This window comes from Rhodnius prolixus, unplaced genomic scaffold (genome assembly GCF_049639745.1).
Source record: "Rhodnius prolixus isolate KJV_2025 unplaced genomic scaffold, Rpr scaffold_16, whole genome shotgun sequence".
Taxonomy (NCBI): Eukaryota; Metazoa; Arthropoda; class Insecta; order Hemiptera; family Reduviidae; genus Rhodnius; species Rhodnius prolixus.
The window spans coordinates 2,409,300-2,429,517 of record NW_027411616.1 but is presented as its reverse complement, the minus strand read 5'-3'; the positions used below and the strand labels follow the sequence as shown (position 1 = coordinate 2,429,517).

Sequence of the window (20,218 nt, the reverse complement as noted above, 5' to 3'; positions counted from 1 at the left end):
CGCTTCTTCTAACTTGCGGCTCAGTTTCACATCCTCTTAATAACTGCAAAATCAGTGAGCAGAGATCACTCCGCTAACCTGTCATGCATTTTGAGGCGTAAGATGGACTCTTTTACATGATGGAATTTATGTTCACACAGTTTTAAGTATACATCAGTCTGCATTATATATAGCCAGCAATATTGTCTGTAAGCTGTGTACTCTGGCTCTGTAAGCTGGATCAGATTCTATTCCCCTTCAGAGATGAGAAAACCAAGACTTAAAAAAAGAGACGATATCCATCTCTAGCTTTGAGCATCTACTATTATTTGTTTTCTTGAAAGACTCTCGGATCGTCTCTATAGCAGCAGGTATTTGAACAAAGCGAAAACATTTCAAAAAGTAGTCACTTTCTTTTGCTAATTAAAATTCAGAAAAATGTCAAATTTTAAACTTTATCTCTTAGTAAATTAGTGATGCCATTTGTTAATTCTCCCTAGACGAAATACAATTATTCTTCAAATCCATACAATGGGCCTATTTACCTTCTGCTACTTTACTAATTATTCGTCATCAAGGGCTCCAACTATAGCTGATCCATCTTTAGAAGCTCCAGCTCTCCTAGAACATTTCCAGCACCAGTCTGGAGTTAAAAGCCTTTGAGTTAAATGCCCTCAAGGAAGCCTAATTCCTTCTAAAGGTGAGTTGTGTAACAACTCAGCAGAAACATAACAAGCACTGAAAAGTCCACTACCCGGTCCTCGGACATCTGCAATCTGGACATTATACCAGACGCATAACGCCATTTTTAACCAATTACGCCTAGAAGGCAATCTTAAACTTTAAGAGTGGCCCGAAATGTAAGTTTTTTGTGAGCAGAAAGGACAATAAACAGAAATACGCCCTCCCATACATTCTTACCACTTGCAATCAACTGTGATACGAACTATCATCGGATAGGGGCGCCACGGTAGCCGAGCGGTTAGAGGCGAGACCTGCGAAGCTAATATGTATTGTAGTACTGGGTTCGATTCCCGGTCTTAGGCCTTGCAATGGATAATAAAAGGAATTAACAGTAAAGTATGTTTGCTAGTCGCCTCCGTCCACGACACCTAATTGGTAGTTGGGCGTAAAGCCTGCCTGAAAAAATAGGCTATTACTTTACTTTACTATCATCCGATAGCAAACAACCACATCACAAGTTAAATTGATCGAATGGACTAGTATTTTTTAAATTTTAACCAGCCTATCAACAGGGTCCGCGTTATTACCGAGGTCCTCCGCTATTCCCACTGGAATAGTCCATATAATATGCTTCACAGACAGGGAGCGATACATCAACAACACGGGCGCCGTATCTTTACTCAGGTATCCGTAAGGTACTCGGTTGTCTCCACTTCCGTGGTGTTCCACATTAAGGCCCCCTCTTCCTGAAACAGGATCCGCCCCTGCGTCCTAATAAATAATTCCATAAAGAAACTTTGATTCAGCAAAACCGGGTAAGTTCAAGAAAAAGAGTGATTCGTAGTGATCAGGTTATCGGGTGCATCATGATAGTCTGGATTGTTCTTCTAGAGAGTTTGGATCGAGTTTAGGTTGGAATGTTTTGCTTTTCCGTTCAGTTCTAGTTCAGTCCAAGTAAGAGCAAGAAGTATTTTGTGAGCGGTTTTGCTGGTTAGTCTTCAGGACCAGTTACGATTGCTGTTTCAAGAAGCCTTTTGTGATCCAATTTCGGCCGGGATACCTCCTGGATGAATACGGTCGTTGTTACACACACAGAAGAGATTATATTTGATGACAGTGAAGAATATGTCGCTTGATATTCTAAGATCGTCACGACCGTAATATTTACTTTTACGAGCCTATTCTTTCATATTATCCTGTTAACAAATTAGAATTGTAATTTATATTGCTCACGTTACGGCAACATCCAAGTTTACAGTTGACAAACAATAAATTAATTAAGTTGGTATTATTGTCAGTAAATGTATGTAGTGCGTATATATATATATTGAATGATTGTGAGGCACTATAAGAAACTGTGGAGTAGGTGACTGCGTAGAAGGATCTGTAGATGATTAGTGGCGATGGAGCGAACTAAAAGAGAAAAGACGTTAGCTGGCCAGTGGTTATGACGGCTGGGTCTAATTTGCCCCTAATCCCAGGAGCAGGGGGCCGGAGTGAAGGACTAGAGAGATGAGTTAGTAATCCCCAGCTTGCAGGACACCTCGCTACACACACTCCCAACTCCTACATAAGAAGAAGAAAGCTCTTTTAGTGTCACCATCTCCCAACCTCGCACAAACGACAACCATCCTCCGTCTAGTGCTGTTAATATTCTTACCCTACCTGCTTCTGCCCCATCCACTTGTATACCCATATTGCCCTACACTTTTATTATACATTAGATACACCCTCCATCCAGCAAGCAAGAATCGACGCCACCACTAAAGTATATCGATTCATCGCCCGTCATCTAACAACTTCTTCCACCATGTCAGTTCAAAGTACATGGAGTTCCAAAATTCCGCTCCTAGTAGTAATCTCTATAGTTGAAGATGATCCCAGCCCTTACTAGCAGACCTGTCGCTTTTTATTTAAATATATTTTTATTTCTAAACTAAAGTATTGTTTGGCTTCAAATTTATTGTTTAAAATAAAAATTACTCATTTACCAAGTCCAGGTTAATAATAAATAAATAAATGACCAACCATTACCATCGTACTAATTCGGTTAATGCAATTTGCTGAATGATCTGAAAGAATGCCCAGGGTGTATTTAAATACTCATTTTCAAAGTATCAAATAATACTTAAGCCAAGTATCAAAATTTCGAAATTATTTTCAAAGAATGGATGATTCAGTTAAATGTTCTTAAACTTATCATTAACTTTCTCATTTTGAGTAAAGATTTAAAAATAACAACATCTGGTGGAATTCGCCCGACATATCTCGCTACAATTCTCTATACTTCGAATATTTGATTCTTAATTAATTCTTACCAACATTACACAGTTTGTATAGCAGTGCGTTACACCGAAATTTGGCTTACAGGGAATGATTCGCAATACGGTACTGGGATCCCACCAAGTCTATACCTAAATAATTTATATTGATTAAATAAGCCATTTAGATTATTTAAAAGTAATTTTCTTAATAAAATCATTTCTTCATTAATTAAAATTAACATCGAACTTTTGCTTGTTTCTACCATTCATTTCGAGCGGCATTAAAGAAATTCTTTTCATGTTCATTCTTGTTATAGCTTAATCTGCAAATTATTAAGTCAGGTATCTCTGCTTGACGAAACCATACGGTGTACATTAGGCTACAATTTAGTCCTCTTATATTTTAATATAAATATACAGTTTTTTAAAATTCGGATTCAGATGGAACAAGGTGGGAAAACTGAATTAAGCAACTCTTTCCGCAAGTGTTTGGCCAGTCTTCGAAAATATTCTACCCCTGAATCACAGCTGCTCATGTGCTTGGTTCGTGTTGCACTTGATCAACCTCGACGGACGCAGCCTTAAGGAGAAAGGTTATGAATGTTCCAGGCGGTGTACGCCTTCTTAGTACTGGATATATCCTAGTTTACCCGTCTCCTGAGGAGCCTGCAGTTCCTATAAACGTCCTGACATCTCTAGTTTGTTAACAAACTCTCAAACGAGCGTTCCAAACTATTCAGAATAAATTTTAATTACATTAAAATGTCTACATTCAAGTATCAATATCAAAATTGTATCGATAGAAAGTATGCAGTTTTTAATAATAACTTTAGCAACAAAGAGATATCTGCTTGTATCGGCAGGATTGGAACAACCCGAACATTACCTACCAGTTTAGTTGGACCGACATTGTTTTCTTTCCAATCCATAGAAAACACATTTGTTGGTACAAACATTTTTCTTAAGAAAAATAATTTTCAGGTGGTTGTGTTAATTTATAAATATAAATGTTAATTTATCATGAAATATTTCCAGCGACATAATTTCTCCCTGAAAACACATCTGAGAACTAAAAAAAAGTATTTTTCGTGGTGAAGAAAGGGTGGAAAAGTTCTCGCGTGGCCTGTCAACATGTCCGCAAAATTGCAAGTTAGGTAAAAAAGGTTGTAAAGGCCTGTTCTAGTGTCACTTCGCTGAAATATCCGATTTTAGAAAGAAAGAGTTGAATACCTTTAAAATCCCAAGATTAAGTAATATTTGTAAGTAAAAACTTTAGAAATTAAGAGATTAAAGTTTAAAAATTTGTAAGAGAAAGTATGGTGAGCGTCAGAGAAAGTACGGTGGGCGTCATGAGAATATTAATTGAATTTTTAATAAGTTATAAGAGAAAACTTTGCAATCGGATGGAATTTCTTGTCAAATTATCGAAATTCCAATTTCAGGTTTCGCGGTGGGCTGAATGGAGAAAAATGATTTAGCGTATGGTCTAACAGGAGTATTTTTTGGAATTAGAACCTTAAGCGAAAACATTATACAAACGGGATAAATTTAGTTTAAAGTTTGTTGCCATTTTTACTTTTTTAGATTTTTGGCATAACATTTTCGTGAATGCATTACTTCAAAACAAGTTCATCAGACAGATTGTTAATTTTGAAAAGTTGACACTTATGGCAGTACTTTCTTGCGAACTAGGATGTGTTAAGGCAACAGCTACTCAAGGCCCCAAAGTTACGAGGGTGTGTGACACATGAGAGGAGAACTTGCTATAGCCGTTTTAATGATGATATTGACTTGCAACTTTGCTGGTTGCAGATAAGCAGCAAGCGGCGAGCTGTTGGCAGCGTAGCAGCGCTCATCCCGTAGACACCCGGTTATTAATGAACAGTCCACCAACACTAGACAATGCCTCAGTGATTTTTAATAAATACTTTGCCAAGGTTGCAAGTTTAGGGGAACTTTCGATTCTTAGCAGCAGGGTACTGTAGGATCAAAGCCCGAAAATTTATTAAAAAATACTAAAGCTGACAACGCCACTTTACTAATCTTTCACATAAACTAAAATTTGAGTCGCAATTTCTCCATCCTACGCATTTCTATGTATTTTAGCAGAATTGCAGATTACAATGGTCTTCACAATTGACTGAAGTATGAACATAAGAGATGCAACACTGAAGGAAATATTGGAAAATAAAATTTTCTAATATTTCAAAAAACCTAAATTTTGAGTCAGGATATTTTGACTTCGTACATCGTATGGTATCCTATGTATCCAGCACATTAAAACTGTTCGGTTGGGCAGTTGTACAAGGGTTGATCGTCTAAAACTGCACGTCAAAGCGTTACGTTGACAAAACAAAACTTTTACAATTTTTTCTCGTTTCCAATGTATCTTTCCCAAATATTCTTTAAGATTTCTCGAATAGAAGTGTAATTTTTATCTCAATATCGAGGATGAAACAGAATTCAAAAAAGAAGGGGCCAAAAATGAGGTAAAATGGCTTTTTCAAAAATGGTTTATGTTATTTTTGTTGTTACCTTTTTCTTGTGTAAACAACGTAGCGCCTAAACGAGTGCACCATAGTAGTATTATGTTATTTATTGCTACGTGTAATACATCTATTGGCATAGAACTGTGAAACATTCTCAGTTTCACTATTTAAAATAATATCCTTTGCAAAATAATTATATAGTTACCAAATAATACTTTTATTAATAATAATAATAATTTTTCGACTTTACAGAATATTAATTATTGATATTGACAATGTTGTTAATTTCAATTCTGCTGACAGTCCACAGATCTCTAATAGGTAAAAATAAGCATTACTTATTTTTTCAACACTATCAAAAGTTAAGATATTAACGATATTTGATGTGCTCTCCTCAGATACAATATATTGTTTCAAATATTTGATTGAAAACTGGAATAAACAGGGCATCCTATGTTACTAAGAGATGTTCCACAATTTACAGACCTCTTCCTTATGAAAGTTATATACGTCACCATTTATTAATAGCCTGAATATATTAGTTTCAAATTTAATTTCTTTTTGCAACAAGCTATATCAAATAGGAAAAACTTGCCGAAAATTAGAAAAAACGTCATTTTCAGAAAAAATTCTTCTCCTTGTTACCACCTTTTTTGTAACGCGCGAACTGACTTTCATGTATGAGGATGTCATTCGATTCAAAATTGCTTGTAGTGAGCCTTTTGGAAGTCTCGAAGCTGTAGTTGTAATGGGAGAGAAATTAGCCTCATTTAAAGCCCCTCTAAAGTTATTATAACTAAAAGCTCTGTAAATGTAAGGTTTTAATAAAATGTGGCAGGATGAAGAGTGGTAGGGGAAGTATTGCAATCGTGCCGTATTCAGAGTTTTATTTCTCTTTGCCCTTTTAGGCAGAAATAATGTAAATTTGTATTACGTATTTGTATCACGAGGAAGTACTGTATTCGCGGTTTGATTTCTCATACAGAATCGCTATTTGCCCACAAATAAATACCTTCAACTTTTATTCGAAACGTCTTCAAAAATAAAAACTTGTTTCTGGAGTATTTTGGAGATAGCAATTCTAAACATTCTTTCAAAATATCTCTTTAATGGGAGATAATGTTCCGCTGGTAATAACAACAAGTTATAATCAACGTATTGCTGATTCCAAATGTTGAGAAAATCCGTAAACCTTCATAGAATAGACCTTTAAGGGCTTGGAATGTTCTGGAAAACTAAATGAAAATTACTTAAATGATATTATTGTTATAAAATTTGAATAAAACACATACGTAAGTTTTTTCAACCGCTTATAATTGACTGATTTTACGAGCACCCATCAAAGCCTAAGTTGAATTTTGCCACATTTAATAGAATTCTGTTCATTCTAGGCAATCAATTTAGATTTTCTCTTTCCTATTGTGTACGTTAGTGTATGCTATTCGTAATAAGGGACGGAAAATCATAATAACTAGTGTTTTCAGTTAGTTACGCTTTTTTGAAAAAACCTGTTCCAATCAGCCTGGACACTAGTTTATTGTTTGCAATTTTTTAGTTTATTAACTATGTCATAATTTTTGTTTTTTATATGAAACACAATAACCAATAGTTGTTATAAATTATGTATCAATAACAAAGTTCAATACTTAAATTTATACTTATAAAATCACTTTCAAAAGCTGTGTTACCATTTGGTCACATCAGGTCATTGGACTACTATTTCATTTTTCTTTTTTTTCCCCAATAATTCACATTTCAAAGTCAAAGATGGGCTGATATTCGAGGAGGCCTTAAACTTACTACAATAACAACGAATCCGATGATGAATTTGTTGGTGAGCCGGAATTTTTTATTGTTCCACCTGAAGCGGCTGTAATTACAGCGATAACGAAATGGGTGGGGGGAAGCACATTAGATTGGAAACGCGGAATTGAGGTAGTCCGTTGGAATGACCATTCCGCAATTACTTTAGCAAGGATATTTCCACTTGGAACAGTCAATAGGTATTGCCATGTGAAACAAAAATATATGAATTTCTTGCCCGAATGTAACAGTAACATGGGCGGAACTGATGGATGAAGATATAATGGCTTACCGAATAAATATACGTGGTAAGAAATGGTGGTGGCCCATATTCACGTGGTGGGTGGGTGCAGTGCTTCACAATGCTTGGGTGTTTTATAAAAATCACATGTAATGTACCAAATTATCGATGTAATGTACCAATAGAATTCCGAGGACGGTTGTGTTGAGTTACCTAACAAATTATAAAACGGCTTCAAAAAAACAGGACTTCCTTCCTTCATTAGATGAAGATCTGAGATATGATCTGATGATCTGGGACACTTTGTGATTCTGGTGCCAAATGATAAAAGAAGGAGATGTATAAATGAAGGATGTTCATCTGTGGGCACAATGCAGAAAAAACGAAGTAGGCTTGTGAATACCTTGTTTTGAAACACTCCATTCGAAACAATTAGGTGCAATTTTTATGTTAAACATTTTTTAAAATAAGGAAAGTTTTTTCCGTATTTACAATCAAGTAAATAAGGCATTTTTGTTGAAAAAAGATGGCGTTGTATACTAGTACCCTATTGACCTGATGTGACCATATGGTCACAGGACATTACCAGAGATTGGCGAATAATATCTTAATTAATTTATGTTTTCTATATTATTAACAACCTATTTGATAGATAAAATAAAAAAGTTTTGGAAAATTCCCCCCAAAAAAACTCCGGCTTTGAAGGGTTAAGTATGAATGAAATTTTGGGTACTTGGACATTTGGGTACCTTTTGTCGTTTAATGAACTCTTATCTTTATTATATACGTCAGTAAGAATTGAAATTGGGAATTGAAATTGGGAATTAGGGAAATTGTATAAGTTGGAATGTCTGGAGAAGGAGGTGAAGAGAAAGCCGTCCTGACTGAACTGTTGGAAAATACATCAGCTGTGTAGTAGTTACGGTCATTTGATTGGTGCGTTCCCCTGATATCTGTCGGATGTGTTTTAAAAAGCCTGTTTCAAAACATGTTTGTTTGGAGAGACACTTGAATAATACAATTTAATATTAATATGAATAATAGAATAATGGAGAGTTGTACGCAACACGATCATACGGAATATTCAATGCGCATTGTAGTGTAGGTTAGTTGTGTACAGTGATACTACACTACGCCAATCCCAACTAATTGTACAAGCGGTGTAAGCTAATGAAGAGAAATAAAAAGGCGATGCCGTTTGTGAGTTAGTCAAGTTGGGGAGCTAATTAAGTGACTGTTAATAAATAAATTCGTATCTGTTCAGTACTAGCGGGGTGAGGAGCTTTTAGTGACGTATCGGCGCCACCCTTCGGCCATCCTCAGAGACCCCTGCTATTCGACATATTGGTATGTTAGTGAATTCATTAGGGCAATCCTCGCTGCTACTTAAGCTGCATAATTTACTACATCTCCGAGCTGGGACCGCCCTTGCTGATCGCACTCAAATTTCATAAAATCCAGAGCACTGTGGATATCGGCCAATATTTTGCCGTGCGTTCCACCACATCCCAGATATTTAGCTACTTTTTTTGACATAATAGCAAAATGAATAAAACAGTGAGTAAAAAACACTGTAAAACAATAAGAGAAGATTTGGAGAACTACGCTCTGGGCCAGCCTTCCTGTCCTAAGGCAGTTTTAGGCTACAATGGAGGATACCAAAAGAGGATTTCTGCGACTGCTTGGACAAGGCCTGGTAAGGGCGCACTTTAATTTCTCATTCGGAATCGCAAAATTAATCAAGTTCTTCAAGGTCACTTTTACAGCCCCAGGGGTTCTACACTTCCATCGCATTCTATTATTGTAATTTTCATAGTTTTAAAGAGAAATTTACTTCGTATTTTCTTTTCGGAATATTAGCAAAGTATTTGCAATTGCAAAGTACATATGCACCAGGGAGATTGTACCTCACACTCACTCTCTTTCTAAAACATTGGTGCCTTTTTAATGAAGGGGAGTCTACTTGAGAACATCTGGAAAACACAGGGACTGGAAGCGGCTCGCTGAAGTCACTAGAGCGAAATATACCCTTCCTGGAATCTCAATGGAACAGCATTCTTCACAATATGGCGGCTCCACTCCTCCTCGAACCTGGTTGAGTTCTTGTATCACTGGGGTAGCTGCAGAATCCGCCTAAGATTTTCGGTTCATAGAAGCTCTACGGCAGACTCGTGATATCCGCGTAATGTTTTTGAACGGCCTGCGCTTCGAAATTTAATTGAAGACCTATTAATAACCCTCAACTGGTATAGCCTGGTCAAATTTGACCCGCGCGTTTTTTTTTTGTGTGGCATTTTGTAGGAATTAACTGTAAACATCTCTCCTTCTCTGAATTCTAATACCGATAACTGGTTCTGTTCAGTTAAGCTGGTCCATGAACTAGGAAAGCTAAATTTGTCTTACTCGGGGACATTACGAAAAGAAAATAAAAAAGAAAACCCCTCTTATATAATTCCAAATAAAAGAAAAACTACCGTCGGAACTTCATTGTTTGTTTCTACTGGCAACAAAACGGTGGTTTTTTGGTACCAAAACGAAACAAGTAGGTTATACTCGCATCATGATAATTCGGTACTTGCAGCATTATGGAAACAAAATTTTGTTTTCTTTAGGACTTTTCTTTTCCTGGAATGAACATCTAACTTTAAGAAAATAACGTTTTTCAGTAAATATTATTTTTTGTTCTTCATTTTTAGTAACTTAAATTTTTTTAAAAAAATGCAACTTTTGCATTTTTTATTTTTTATTTTTTTGTTTTTCTTATGAAACAAATTTAACAAAATATTCTTCATTTTCGTTTGCTAAATAAATTTTCTAAGAAAAACTAAATCGACTTTAATTATATCAATGACCAATTATAATTATACAATTGATAATGTGGTTAGATCTGCAGTAGTCGCTTTGATTTTACCCGTTGTAGCACGCAGGTTAATTGCGTCTCTGACCTGGTTCGCACTCTCATCCATTACCGAAGGAAGATTTAGTTTGGTGTAGGGATTTTGACTTCACTTATGTTTGTACACTTTACGTATGTGCAGCAAGAGCCTTCCTCCTCACAGTCTAAGGACTAAGCAGTAGAGAGTATTTGAACTAAAATTTATTTATGTAAATGTATATTTCTGTTACAAATAAATCTCTATATTGTTATTTATTAAAATTTAAAAACACACATTTTTATTAAACTTAATGTTAGGATCATTTCTTACTGTTGCCCGTGAATGAACTCGGAATAAAAAGTAATGTTTGTTGTTTGGTTTTCCCTGGAAAATTCTGTTTTTATTTTATTTGTAGTTTTCTAATTTAAGGTTTTCTATTTCTTGTGTGCGGCGGCACGCAAAAATGTCCAAAGTAGGTAAACTCGGTGCTGCCACCATCCGTTCCTTTGAGGGAAACTGCCCTCGAAACCGCGGAGTGAGAGATGCATCTCTAAAAGCGTGAAGAATATTTGTGAGCTAGGGTATAGCGGGGCAGAGTCTTCAGGGCGACTGAGCGCTTTGTGAAGAAATGGTCCCAACTTGTTAGTCTTAACGCTGTGGCGTGGTGCCATTTACAACTCTAATGAGACAATCACTCTCGGCGTTCAGACTAATCACTGTGTCTCGTGGTGAGTGCAGCTTAATATCTCATTGATACCAGCCGGACCTCCTGCCCCTCCTTTGGGGTCCCATGCGCTGTGTCCTACAGGAACACCACACACATCTTACCGCTTGTATGTGCGATATGTTCTCCCACTGGCACAATGCCAACCAAAAGAATGTCCTTAATCTTACAAAATCCCACAAACAAAAAGGAGATAGAAATTGTTTTTAGAAACACACACGGTTTGTTCCAAAGTGTGTAACCTGAGCCTCACCCCAAAAAATAGTTCGCACAAGGAAAAGCCCATTGAAATACTTTGGCTCCTTCAAAAATAGTTTTAATTTTCCTAAAATGCATTTTTATTATTGCGTTTAGTTAACTAATATTGCACATGCTCACTACGTGCTGTGAACGATTTTCTTTACTGCGATTTTGGAATGTCTCACTTAAAGTTCGAATTACTCCTCAAAATGCCCAAGCAGACTCTCCTAGAAATTCCAAAAAAACTTGTTTAAAAACAAAATTTTCGAAGACATTTTTTCCTGGTTGGACACAATATAAATATGTTGTTTCATTTCTCAGTGATTTTTAGATTTTGAGATATTTGGTTTAAAAGGCAGGTATTTGATTGCTAATTAAATCAAAAATGGGTCATGGGGAATGTATCGCAAATTAACTAGTCACCTTGAAATAACATGCTCCGAAGCAGTTGTAAAGGTTGAAATGTTTCATCTTTTGGGGAACGCGGTCGCACCTCCAAAGTGCTCCCAAATTCTCTTCAGACTCTCAACTTTTTCATATCTCATGATCCCCTCTCGCAGAACAAGTTTCAATAACATCTAGCAGCCATTTGGAAAGAAATCTCAAAATGCAGAAAATTCTATTTTGAAAAATAGAAGGCTGCAACAAGAGCAAGGTGAATGGGATATAGCTAGTGGGACTACTGCATCACCGTCACAGTAGGTAAGCGGTACAAGTCTTTCGGGCTGGATTATTTTTACCTGCCATTTTCTTAGAAAACTGCATTCAAGTGCCTGTACATTCGATATTGTTTAAAAATAATAAATGCAAGTCACCAGTAGATGGAGGACAGCATAGAGAGAGGAAAGCACTGAAGCTTACACGCTTAAGTTTTATTCTGTCCTGTAGTGTACAACAATAGCATGAATGAGGGAAGATTTTAGCTCCGTAGTTAGCGTATGATTCGTCGCGGGGTTCGAATCCAACTGCTGGCCAATAGATTTTCCCTTCCTAGAAGTTTCTTACAGCTCACTTTCACTGGTGATGGATAGAGTTGCCTCAAACGAAAGAACACTGTCCGGAGGCCGGCTGTGCACTGAAAAAGCTCAATAACTCAAATGTTGACGCGCCTTAAATCTTCAAAAAAAACTCTAAGTTGGCGCTAATGTCTTCCCACACATCATCATGTTCACAAATTTTATCCTCCACTCTATCTAATAAAGAAATATAATTATAATCAATATGATAATAAAATATAATAAAATTTAAAAAAAAAAACGAAAAGTGGCCGATCGGCTAGCTTACATTGTTTTGAATTGGATGCAGAACGTAACTAAAACCACTGTATCCACCTGTATTGAAAAAAATAATGCAATTCTGTGAAACAAAACGAACTTTTGCAATGAAAGGGTTCAGTATAAATTACTGAGTGAAGTTTGTTAAAAAAAATGTATTACTTTTCTGTTTAGCGTAGCTCGAAATGAGCACTTCCTGTGTAATTAGAGAGAGTAAACATGATTAATTAGCGAGTGCTAAAAGACGACACATTGTGTAGCAGTGAGCACATTGTGCAGCAGTTAATACATTATCCGTGTTGAAAAACTGTGTGAGTGTATTAAATGGAAATAACTGACTTCTCACACAGTAGGAATATAATTTTCAACATTACAGGAGCTAATATGATAATTAGCAGCTACTAGAAGGAGCTAGGCTGTTAGCTTTATACCTGTGTTTCTCTGTTAGACTTTACAGTCATGATTTGCTTTTTTAAATATTTAATGGTAATAAATTCCCCGATGGGGCAAAGCTGGAGATTCAGGTGCTTAAGTGCCGTCACTGGCAAAAATGGATGGAGGCCCATCTATATGAAAATCGTTCCGCGAGTTTAGGCGCTACGTTGTTTACAAAATAGGTGACCAGACTAATTTTTGAAAATGCCGTTTTTGCCCATTTTTCGCATCGTTTTCCTCAAAAACTAATTAATCTACGTTATTACGAAAAAAGTTTATAAACGAGGATATGACCTATATTATACAAAAAATTTGGGAATTTTATCTTTTATAGAAAAAGATGAAAAAATGGTTAAAGTTTGGTTTTTTCAGGGTGACTCTTTTTCGTGCAGTTTTTGACGATCTACCCTTATACAACTGTCCTACAGACCGTTTTAATATGCGTCTAGTGTAGTGTAAGAATTAATGCGAGATTACTTTGGGGCATGTGTGTTGTGCATCCAAGGAATTAGGGGGCTAATTGTGTGCGTCGGTGCAGCTGGAAGCTACGCGACCGTGTGTCGGCTACTTAATACTGCAAGTTATGTAGATTTAATACTGGTTGTATAAAAAAAAAACTTTACCATTGATTAAAAATTATGTATATGTATGTTTTCTAATAATAATGTTCGTAAGAGTATTTTAGAATAGAATTTTAAGGTCGGTGAAGCAGTCTCGAAATAATTCTCACTCCGACCTAAACACGAAATAGAGAAAAACACCAAATATTAAAAGTACTGACCATTTTATGATCGATTCTGATCAAATCCTTATTATCGGGCCTAAAGTATTTCCAATTTTAATTTTCGGCGATGTTTTAGTTTTTGAATCATAATTCAATACTTAGCATTCTAAGAACGTAATGGTAATCCATGGAGCACTAGTTAAGGATAGCATGCCTTTTAAAGAACTATTAAAGAGTGTATGCGCTGATGAGAATTGGCTGGATAATTGGCGTTATTTGAAAATGATTAAAACTGTCCGGTAGGACAGTTGTATAAAGGTTGACCATCAAAAACTGCACGAAAAAGTGTAACGTTGAAAAACACCCAACTTTGACAATGTTTTTCTCTCTTTCTATAAAAGATAAAATTCCCAAATTTTCTTTAAAATAAAGGGCAAACCCTCCTTTATGACTGTAATTTTTTTGCAACAACCCAGATCTAATAGGTTTCGAGAAAAAAGTTGCCGAAATTGAGCAAAAACGGCATTTTCAGAAAATGTTCTTCTTCTTCTTCTTCTTCTTCTTGTTGTTACCTTTTTTGTAAACAACGTAGCGCCTAAACGCGTGGGCCGATTTTCATGAATGAGGTGTCATTCGATTCGGAATTTTATTTAGATGTGCCTTTTGGGGGTATCGACGCTGTACATCGAATGTATGTGAGGCCCCCTTCAAAATTATTATTACTAATTAGTCAGTAAATCTTGGCCCGATTTTGATAAAAATTGGTAGGATGAAAGAGTTAGGGCTCCCCTACGTAACATCTAAGCGACGATCTGCTCTTACACCTGTTAAGGGAAAGTATAGCAATCGATTCAAATTATCGACGCGTGAACCGATTTTCATGAATGAAGTGTCATTCGAATCAAAATTTTGTACAGATTTGCACTTTAAAAGTCTCGACGCTGTGCCTCATAAGGAGGGGAGTTTGCCCCACACAAAAAAGGCCCTTTCTAAAACTATTATTACCAATATTTCTATAACCCTTAGTCCGATTTTGATAAAATTGAGCACGAAGAAGTGATAAAGCTCCTCTACGTGGCTGTGAAGTGCCCTTACCCCTACTATGAGGAAGTACTGCAATAGTTCGAATTATGGATGAATTGTCATTCGATTCGAAATTTTATGTGGATAAAGCTTTTGTGGATCTCGAGTTTTCAACATTAGAAACGAAGTTTACATCACTTAAGTAAGGCCCGCCTTAATAATCAATAACTACGACCAATATTGATAAATTTTGGCAGGAAGAAGTGGTTCGTGATATTAAGGTGACATCCTACTCTTACAGCTACTAAAGGGAAGTATTGCAATCGTGCATATTTGAAGTTTAATTTCTCTTTGCCTTTTAGGGAGAAGAACTGTAAACGCGCTATAATTTTTTCTACTCCCCTTAAAAGAAAGTACTGAAATCGCAGTTTAATTTTGTTATTTACGAATACCTTTCAATTTTAATTGAAACGTTTACCGAAGAAAACTGTTGTGGATTATTTGGGGACCGTTCATTTAAAAGACCTCTCCAGTGGTAGTTACGGGTCTCACTTAACACCAGGTTATAATGATACTATTGCTTATTCCAAATGTTAAGAAAATCTGTAAAGCAAAAAGGGAAATCTATCCAAAAGGTACAAAAATCTCTAACAAAAACTTACAGTTTAAAATTTTAAGTATACGGGTTGATTAAATGCCAAAAGTACACAAATCAGCAAGTACCCAACATTTCATTAATACTTCATTGATATCATTTAAGAAATTTTACTGCATTAACTTTTCATTGATATTTTTAGAATATATTAGACCTTACGGACCCTTATCCTGGCCATTTTCATCTACAAAATATTTGTTCAAGTAGCGCACCATTTCACTTAGATTGACTGTAATATCTATTAATCTGTAATAATCAAACCATTAATCACAGGTAGAAAAGAAAAACGTTATGTTTATTTTATTTATTTAGTTTTTAAAAAAAAATCGTCGGTTTAAGTTAATTCTTCGATTAAAGTGATTGTTACTTTATGTATTCAAGGGTTAAAAATAATAGGTAATAATTATTCTGGGTTAATATTAAACAATATAGTTTTCTTCAACTACATTCTTAATCTAGGTGTTCTTCCCACAATCTTATATGTATATATGGAATATAAAATAGATAAGATTTGCACATATTTAGGACAGTTAATCATTAAAGTATTTTACTGCAAGTACTCAATTAAATGGTCTACATTAAATTACAACTGAGAAATGAATAATAATTGTTGAATAATTTACTTGTTATTAACTGTGTGTTATTTTTGCTCTCAAATACTTCTGTTAGAAAATTAAAATAAAAATAATTTATAAGAATAATTAATAGTTTTCTTGGTACACGAAAAAATAAGAACATTTGTAATAAAATTTTCCGTTTAAGTATTTTGATAAAAAGTTTATTTTAGTTAGTTTATGTTCTTTATAATTTATGTTTACACTTTGGAATTTAACAACAACCCCGCTGATGTTTTCGACCAAGTGTACGTCTTTTATTTTAATTTTATTTCTTTACTTTTGTATTTTTTTTGTATTTTGTTAAATAAAACAATATAATAATACTTCTGTTAGACGAATTGAAGATTCAAATTTTGTTCTAACTTCTTGATTCAAATTTAAATAGTAACCAACTCTAACTTTGTCTTTTTCTATTTTAATGATTACACAGAATAAAGGGCATAATAGAGATAAATCAGAAAAATAATTTGGAATAGAGTTAAAATAAGCTTCTATTTAGTTATGATGAAGAAATATACATTTTATTATTTTCACAAAAAAATTCTTATTATTATTAGTAAAATTTCTTAAATGATATCAATGAAGTACTAATGAAATGTAGGGTACTTGCTGATTTGTGTACCTTTTGGCGTTTAATCAACCCTTATACTTAACATTTTAAGCTGTAAGTTTTTGTTAAGGAGATAATCATATAAATGCTAGATTAGTTTAGTGGCACTCACCTACTGCAATATATGGCTGATGGTTTGAGAGGTTGCTCCATTCCTTCCTGCAACAGAAAGAGTTCAATGTAGTCGCCACACTTACGCAATGGCGATGTACAAATGAAGATGGCTTTCTGAACTAATCAGGCAATGTAAGCAAAGCAATTGGCTAATTTTTCAGGCGGGGCTTAACGTCCAACTACCAATTAGGTGTCGTGGACGAGGGGGCGGAAGCTCAAACTTTTACTAAAAACATTTTTTTCTAACAAATAAAAAGTAGTCATATGCGTGATTCGAACTGGGGATCTCCCAGCCACGCTTCATAACCGCCCCCATTTCTGCAAAATAGAAAAATCGCTACTACTGTATCTCCTTAACAAAAACAGTTTAAAAAGTTAAGTATCAGAGTTGATTATTCGCTAAAAGGAACATACCTTTTGGCGTTTAATCAACCCTTATACTTAACTTTTTAAACTGTAAGTTTTTGTTAAGGAGATTTTTGTACCTTTTGGATACATTTATTTTTCCCCTTGATTTGAACACTTCTAAATATATCTAGTGATAAATAAATATTACGATATCTATTTAGAATAATTAGGCTGATTTACGCCAGGAGTAGGGGATAAAAAGTTTGGATTGATGCCTTGTGGTTCTAGACAACCACGCACACAAACATTTGACATCAAACACGTAGATTTTCCTGAAACATAAATCCAATTAATTTTTTGCTTATACTTTCCTGTTAAAGTAATGGTTAAATATTTCTTTAATTATCATTCTAACTTTTAAAATAATCGACAATGCCGTTTTCCTGAAAATGCCAAACCTTTAAAAGTCTATTTTATGAAGGTTTACGGATTTTCTCAACATTTGGAATCAGCAATACGTTGATTATAACTTGTTGTTATTACCAGCGGAACATTATCTCCCATTAAAGAGATATTTTGAAAGAATGTTTAGAATTGCTATCTCCAAAATACTCCAGAAACAAGTTTTTATTTTTGAAGACGTTTCGAATAAAAGTTGAAGGTATTTATTTGTGGGCAAATAGCGATTCCGTATGAGAAATCAAACCGCGAATACAGTACTTCCTCGTGATACAAATACGTAATACAAATTTACATTATTTCTGCCTAAAAGGGCAAAGAGAAATAAAACTCTGAATACGGCATGATTGCAATACTTCCCCTACCACTCTTCATCCTGCCACATTTTATTAAAACCTTACATTTACAGAGCTTTTAGTAATAATAACTTTAGAGGGGCTTTAAATGAGGCTAATTTCTCTCCCATTACAACTACAGCTTCGAGACTCCCAAAAGGCTCACCTACAAGCAATTTTGAATCGAATGACATCCTCATTCATGAAATTCAGTTCGCGCGTTACAAAAAAGGTGGTAACAAGAAGAAGAATTTTTTCTGAAAATGACGTTTTTTCTAATTTTCGGCAAGTTTTTCCTCAAAACCTATTTGATATAGCTTGTTGCAAAAAGAAAAAAAAATACAGTTATAAGGAGGATTTGCCCTTTGTTTTAAAGAAAATTTGGGAGTTTTATCTTTTATAGAAAAAATAAAAAAATTGTCAAAGATATGACGTGATATAGAAGGAATACTGATTTAGAATATTAATTTCTCAACAATATGAAATATTAAATTTCCCCATAAATTAGATAATTGAGTGAAGAAAATGAAAGATTCTATTAAATTATCCGCTGAATTTTCGTTGTCACCTAGCTTTGAACGAGTGAAGAACTTTCCATGTGCTCTCTAGATTTTTAATTATTTAATGTGTTTACAAGTTTTGGATTGTAGTGATAATTGGCACAGTAATGATTTGTATTACTGTGGACTCGTACAATTCAGGAGAGAAGAGAGCTTTAACCATGTAAGTCGCCTCCATACTTACAATCCCGAATAGAAGACGTTATCAACTGATAGTAACGAAGTGGGAGGGGAACTACTTCTATCCTTGTCTCTCTGACATTCCTGGGCTACGTAAGTGCTGCAGGCAATAGATTTGTCATTTGCTGATTTCACCTTCCTTTTTAAGAAATAATAAAATCGGTATAAACTTATACAAAAATAAAAAGTATATATAAAATAAATCAATCAATCAATCTTAAAAAGTTCATAAAAGTATTTCGACAAGTTCCTAAATCTTTTTGATTTGTATATTTACTATAGCATAATGGAAGATGAAATTAATCAAATATGGCTCAAGCTACGAGCGTAACTCATCCGTAATATAAAGTGAGAAGGTTCATGTGTAAGAGGTTGAGACCTAACCGACTTTTTGGGGCTTCCTTTTTATTTAAGAAAATAATAAAAAAATAAGCGCTGCAGCATATCTGTATTATTTTCTTTACTTTTTATTTATATTGTTTTTATTTTTTTGAAAATATTTTCGCCCAGAGGCCTAACAGAAAGCTACTGGTGGGTTCCAGCTTGAATTATTGAGGTGAACAATTGGGTAATATGTACAATTAGTTGAAGTTGGATACAGGTTCTGTCCGAGGTAGTGCTGTCCAGTAGGGTGCCGAAGGGCAAAGCATCCCTGGCAAGACGCCCTTGGCCCGTTCGGCCTCAGGCAGCATGACCGAGAAGAAAGTAAATACAAATATAGGCGAGTTGCAAGGTGGGGAAGGCCTGCTATCTTAGTGGATTTAATTCATCCGCTCTTAACAAATACCCTGCATGTGAGTGAATTCCTCGGTCCAAATAAAATTATCACAGAGTTTGTTGACCGGCTGTCCGCGGCCGCTGCAGATGGGAGAGCGCTGCTTGCCCGGCTAAATTGTCCATCCTTGTCTGGCCGACCGGTTTTATATCTAACATTCATTCTCTTACTATCCTGCTATCTCGCTTATGAGCTCTCCTTATCTCTTAGGCTAACTTTCTCACTGGCGGCCAATCAACCAGCTTAATACTCCTGCAGTACACAAACTATTTTATACATTAGGTATTAAATTCCTCGTTCCTTTTTATTCCTTCCAGCAGAAGAAGGAATTTATAACCTTTGGACCAACTTACTACCTCTCTCATTTCCCTCCTCTCTTTATTTCTTTTACTGCCCAATCTAACCTTCTCCTTTTCTCCGTGTATCCGCACAGGAAAGAAGAGTTCGCACTTTGTACAATTCTTAGTAAACCAAACAAGCTGGCGAACGCACGCCTGTGAGAAGGAATCCTGCGTGAACCTGCCTACTTCTACTAATTTTAATAATTTACTTCATAAAAAAAGCACAACTAAACCTCATAATACCAACTAATGCTGCCATTTGTATTATTCAGTGCTTTTAGACAGTTAAATAGAATTTTAAAAAGCTTATTTACAACCTCGCAGAACTTTAACAAAATGCAGATATTTTAAAATTTTGATTGCCACTTCACATTCAGAAGTTTATAGCGACAATGTTTGCCCTAAATCTGTGTTGCCCTAAATCTGTGTTGTCCTAAATCAAATGTCTTTGTTTACTATGGTACAATA

At 35.2% G+C, this 20,218-nt stretch overlaps 1 protein-coding gene across 11 annotated transcripts in view; it reads right to left on the bottom strand.

Annotated features, from left to right (window-relative positions):
• The window catches only part of Sox102F (transcription factor Sox102F), a 411,141-nt gene that overhangs the window by 240,374 nt on the left and 150,549 nt on the right, over positions 1-20,218 (bottom strand). For 7 of the 11 annotated variants that reach the window (XM_074134517.1, XM_074134527.1, XM_074134518.1 and 4 more), the window contains one exon: positions 16,751-16,797. The exons of 3 other annotated variants lie outside the window; for them this stretch is intronic. In XM_074134517.1, coding sequence (XP_073990618.1) covers positions 16,751-16,797 — 47 coding nt within the window. The remainder of the gene's footprint in view (positions 1-16,750; positions 16,798-20,218) is intronic. One more of the 11 variants, XM_074134525.1, reaches the window with a different exon arrangement.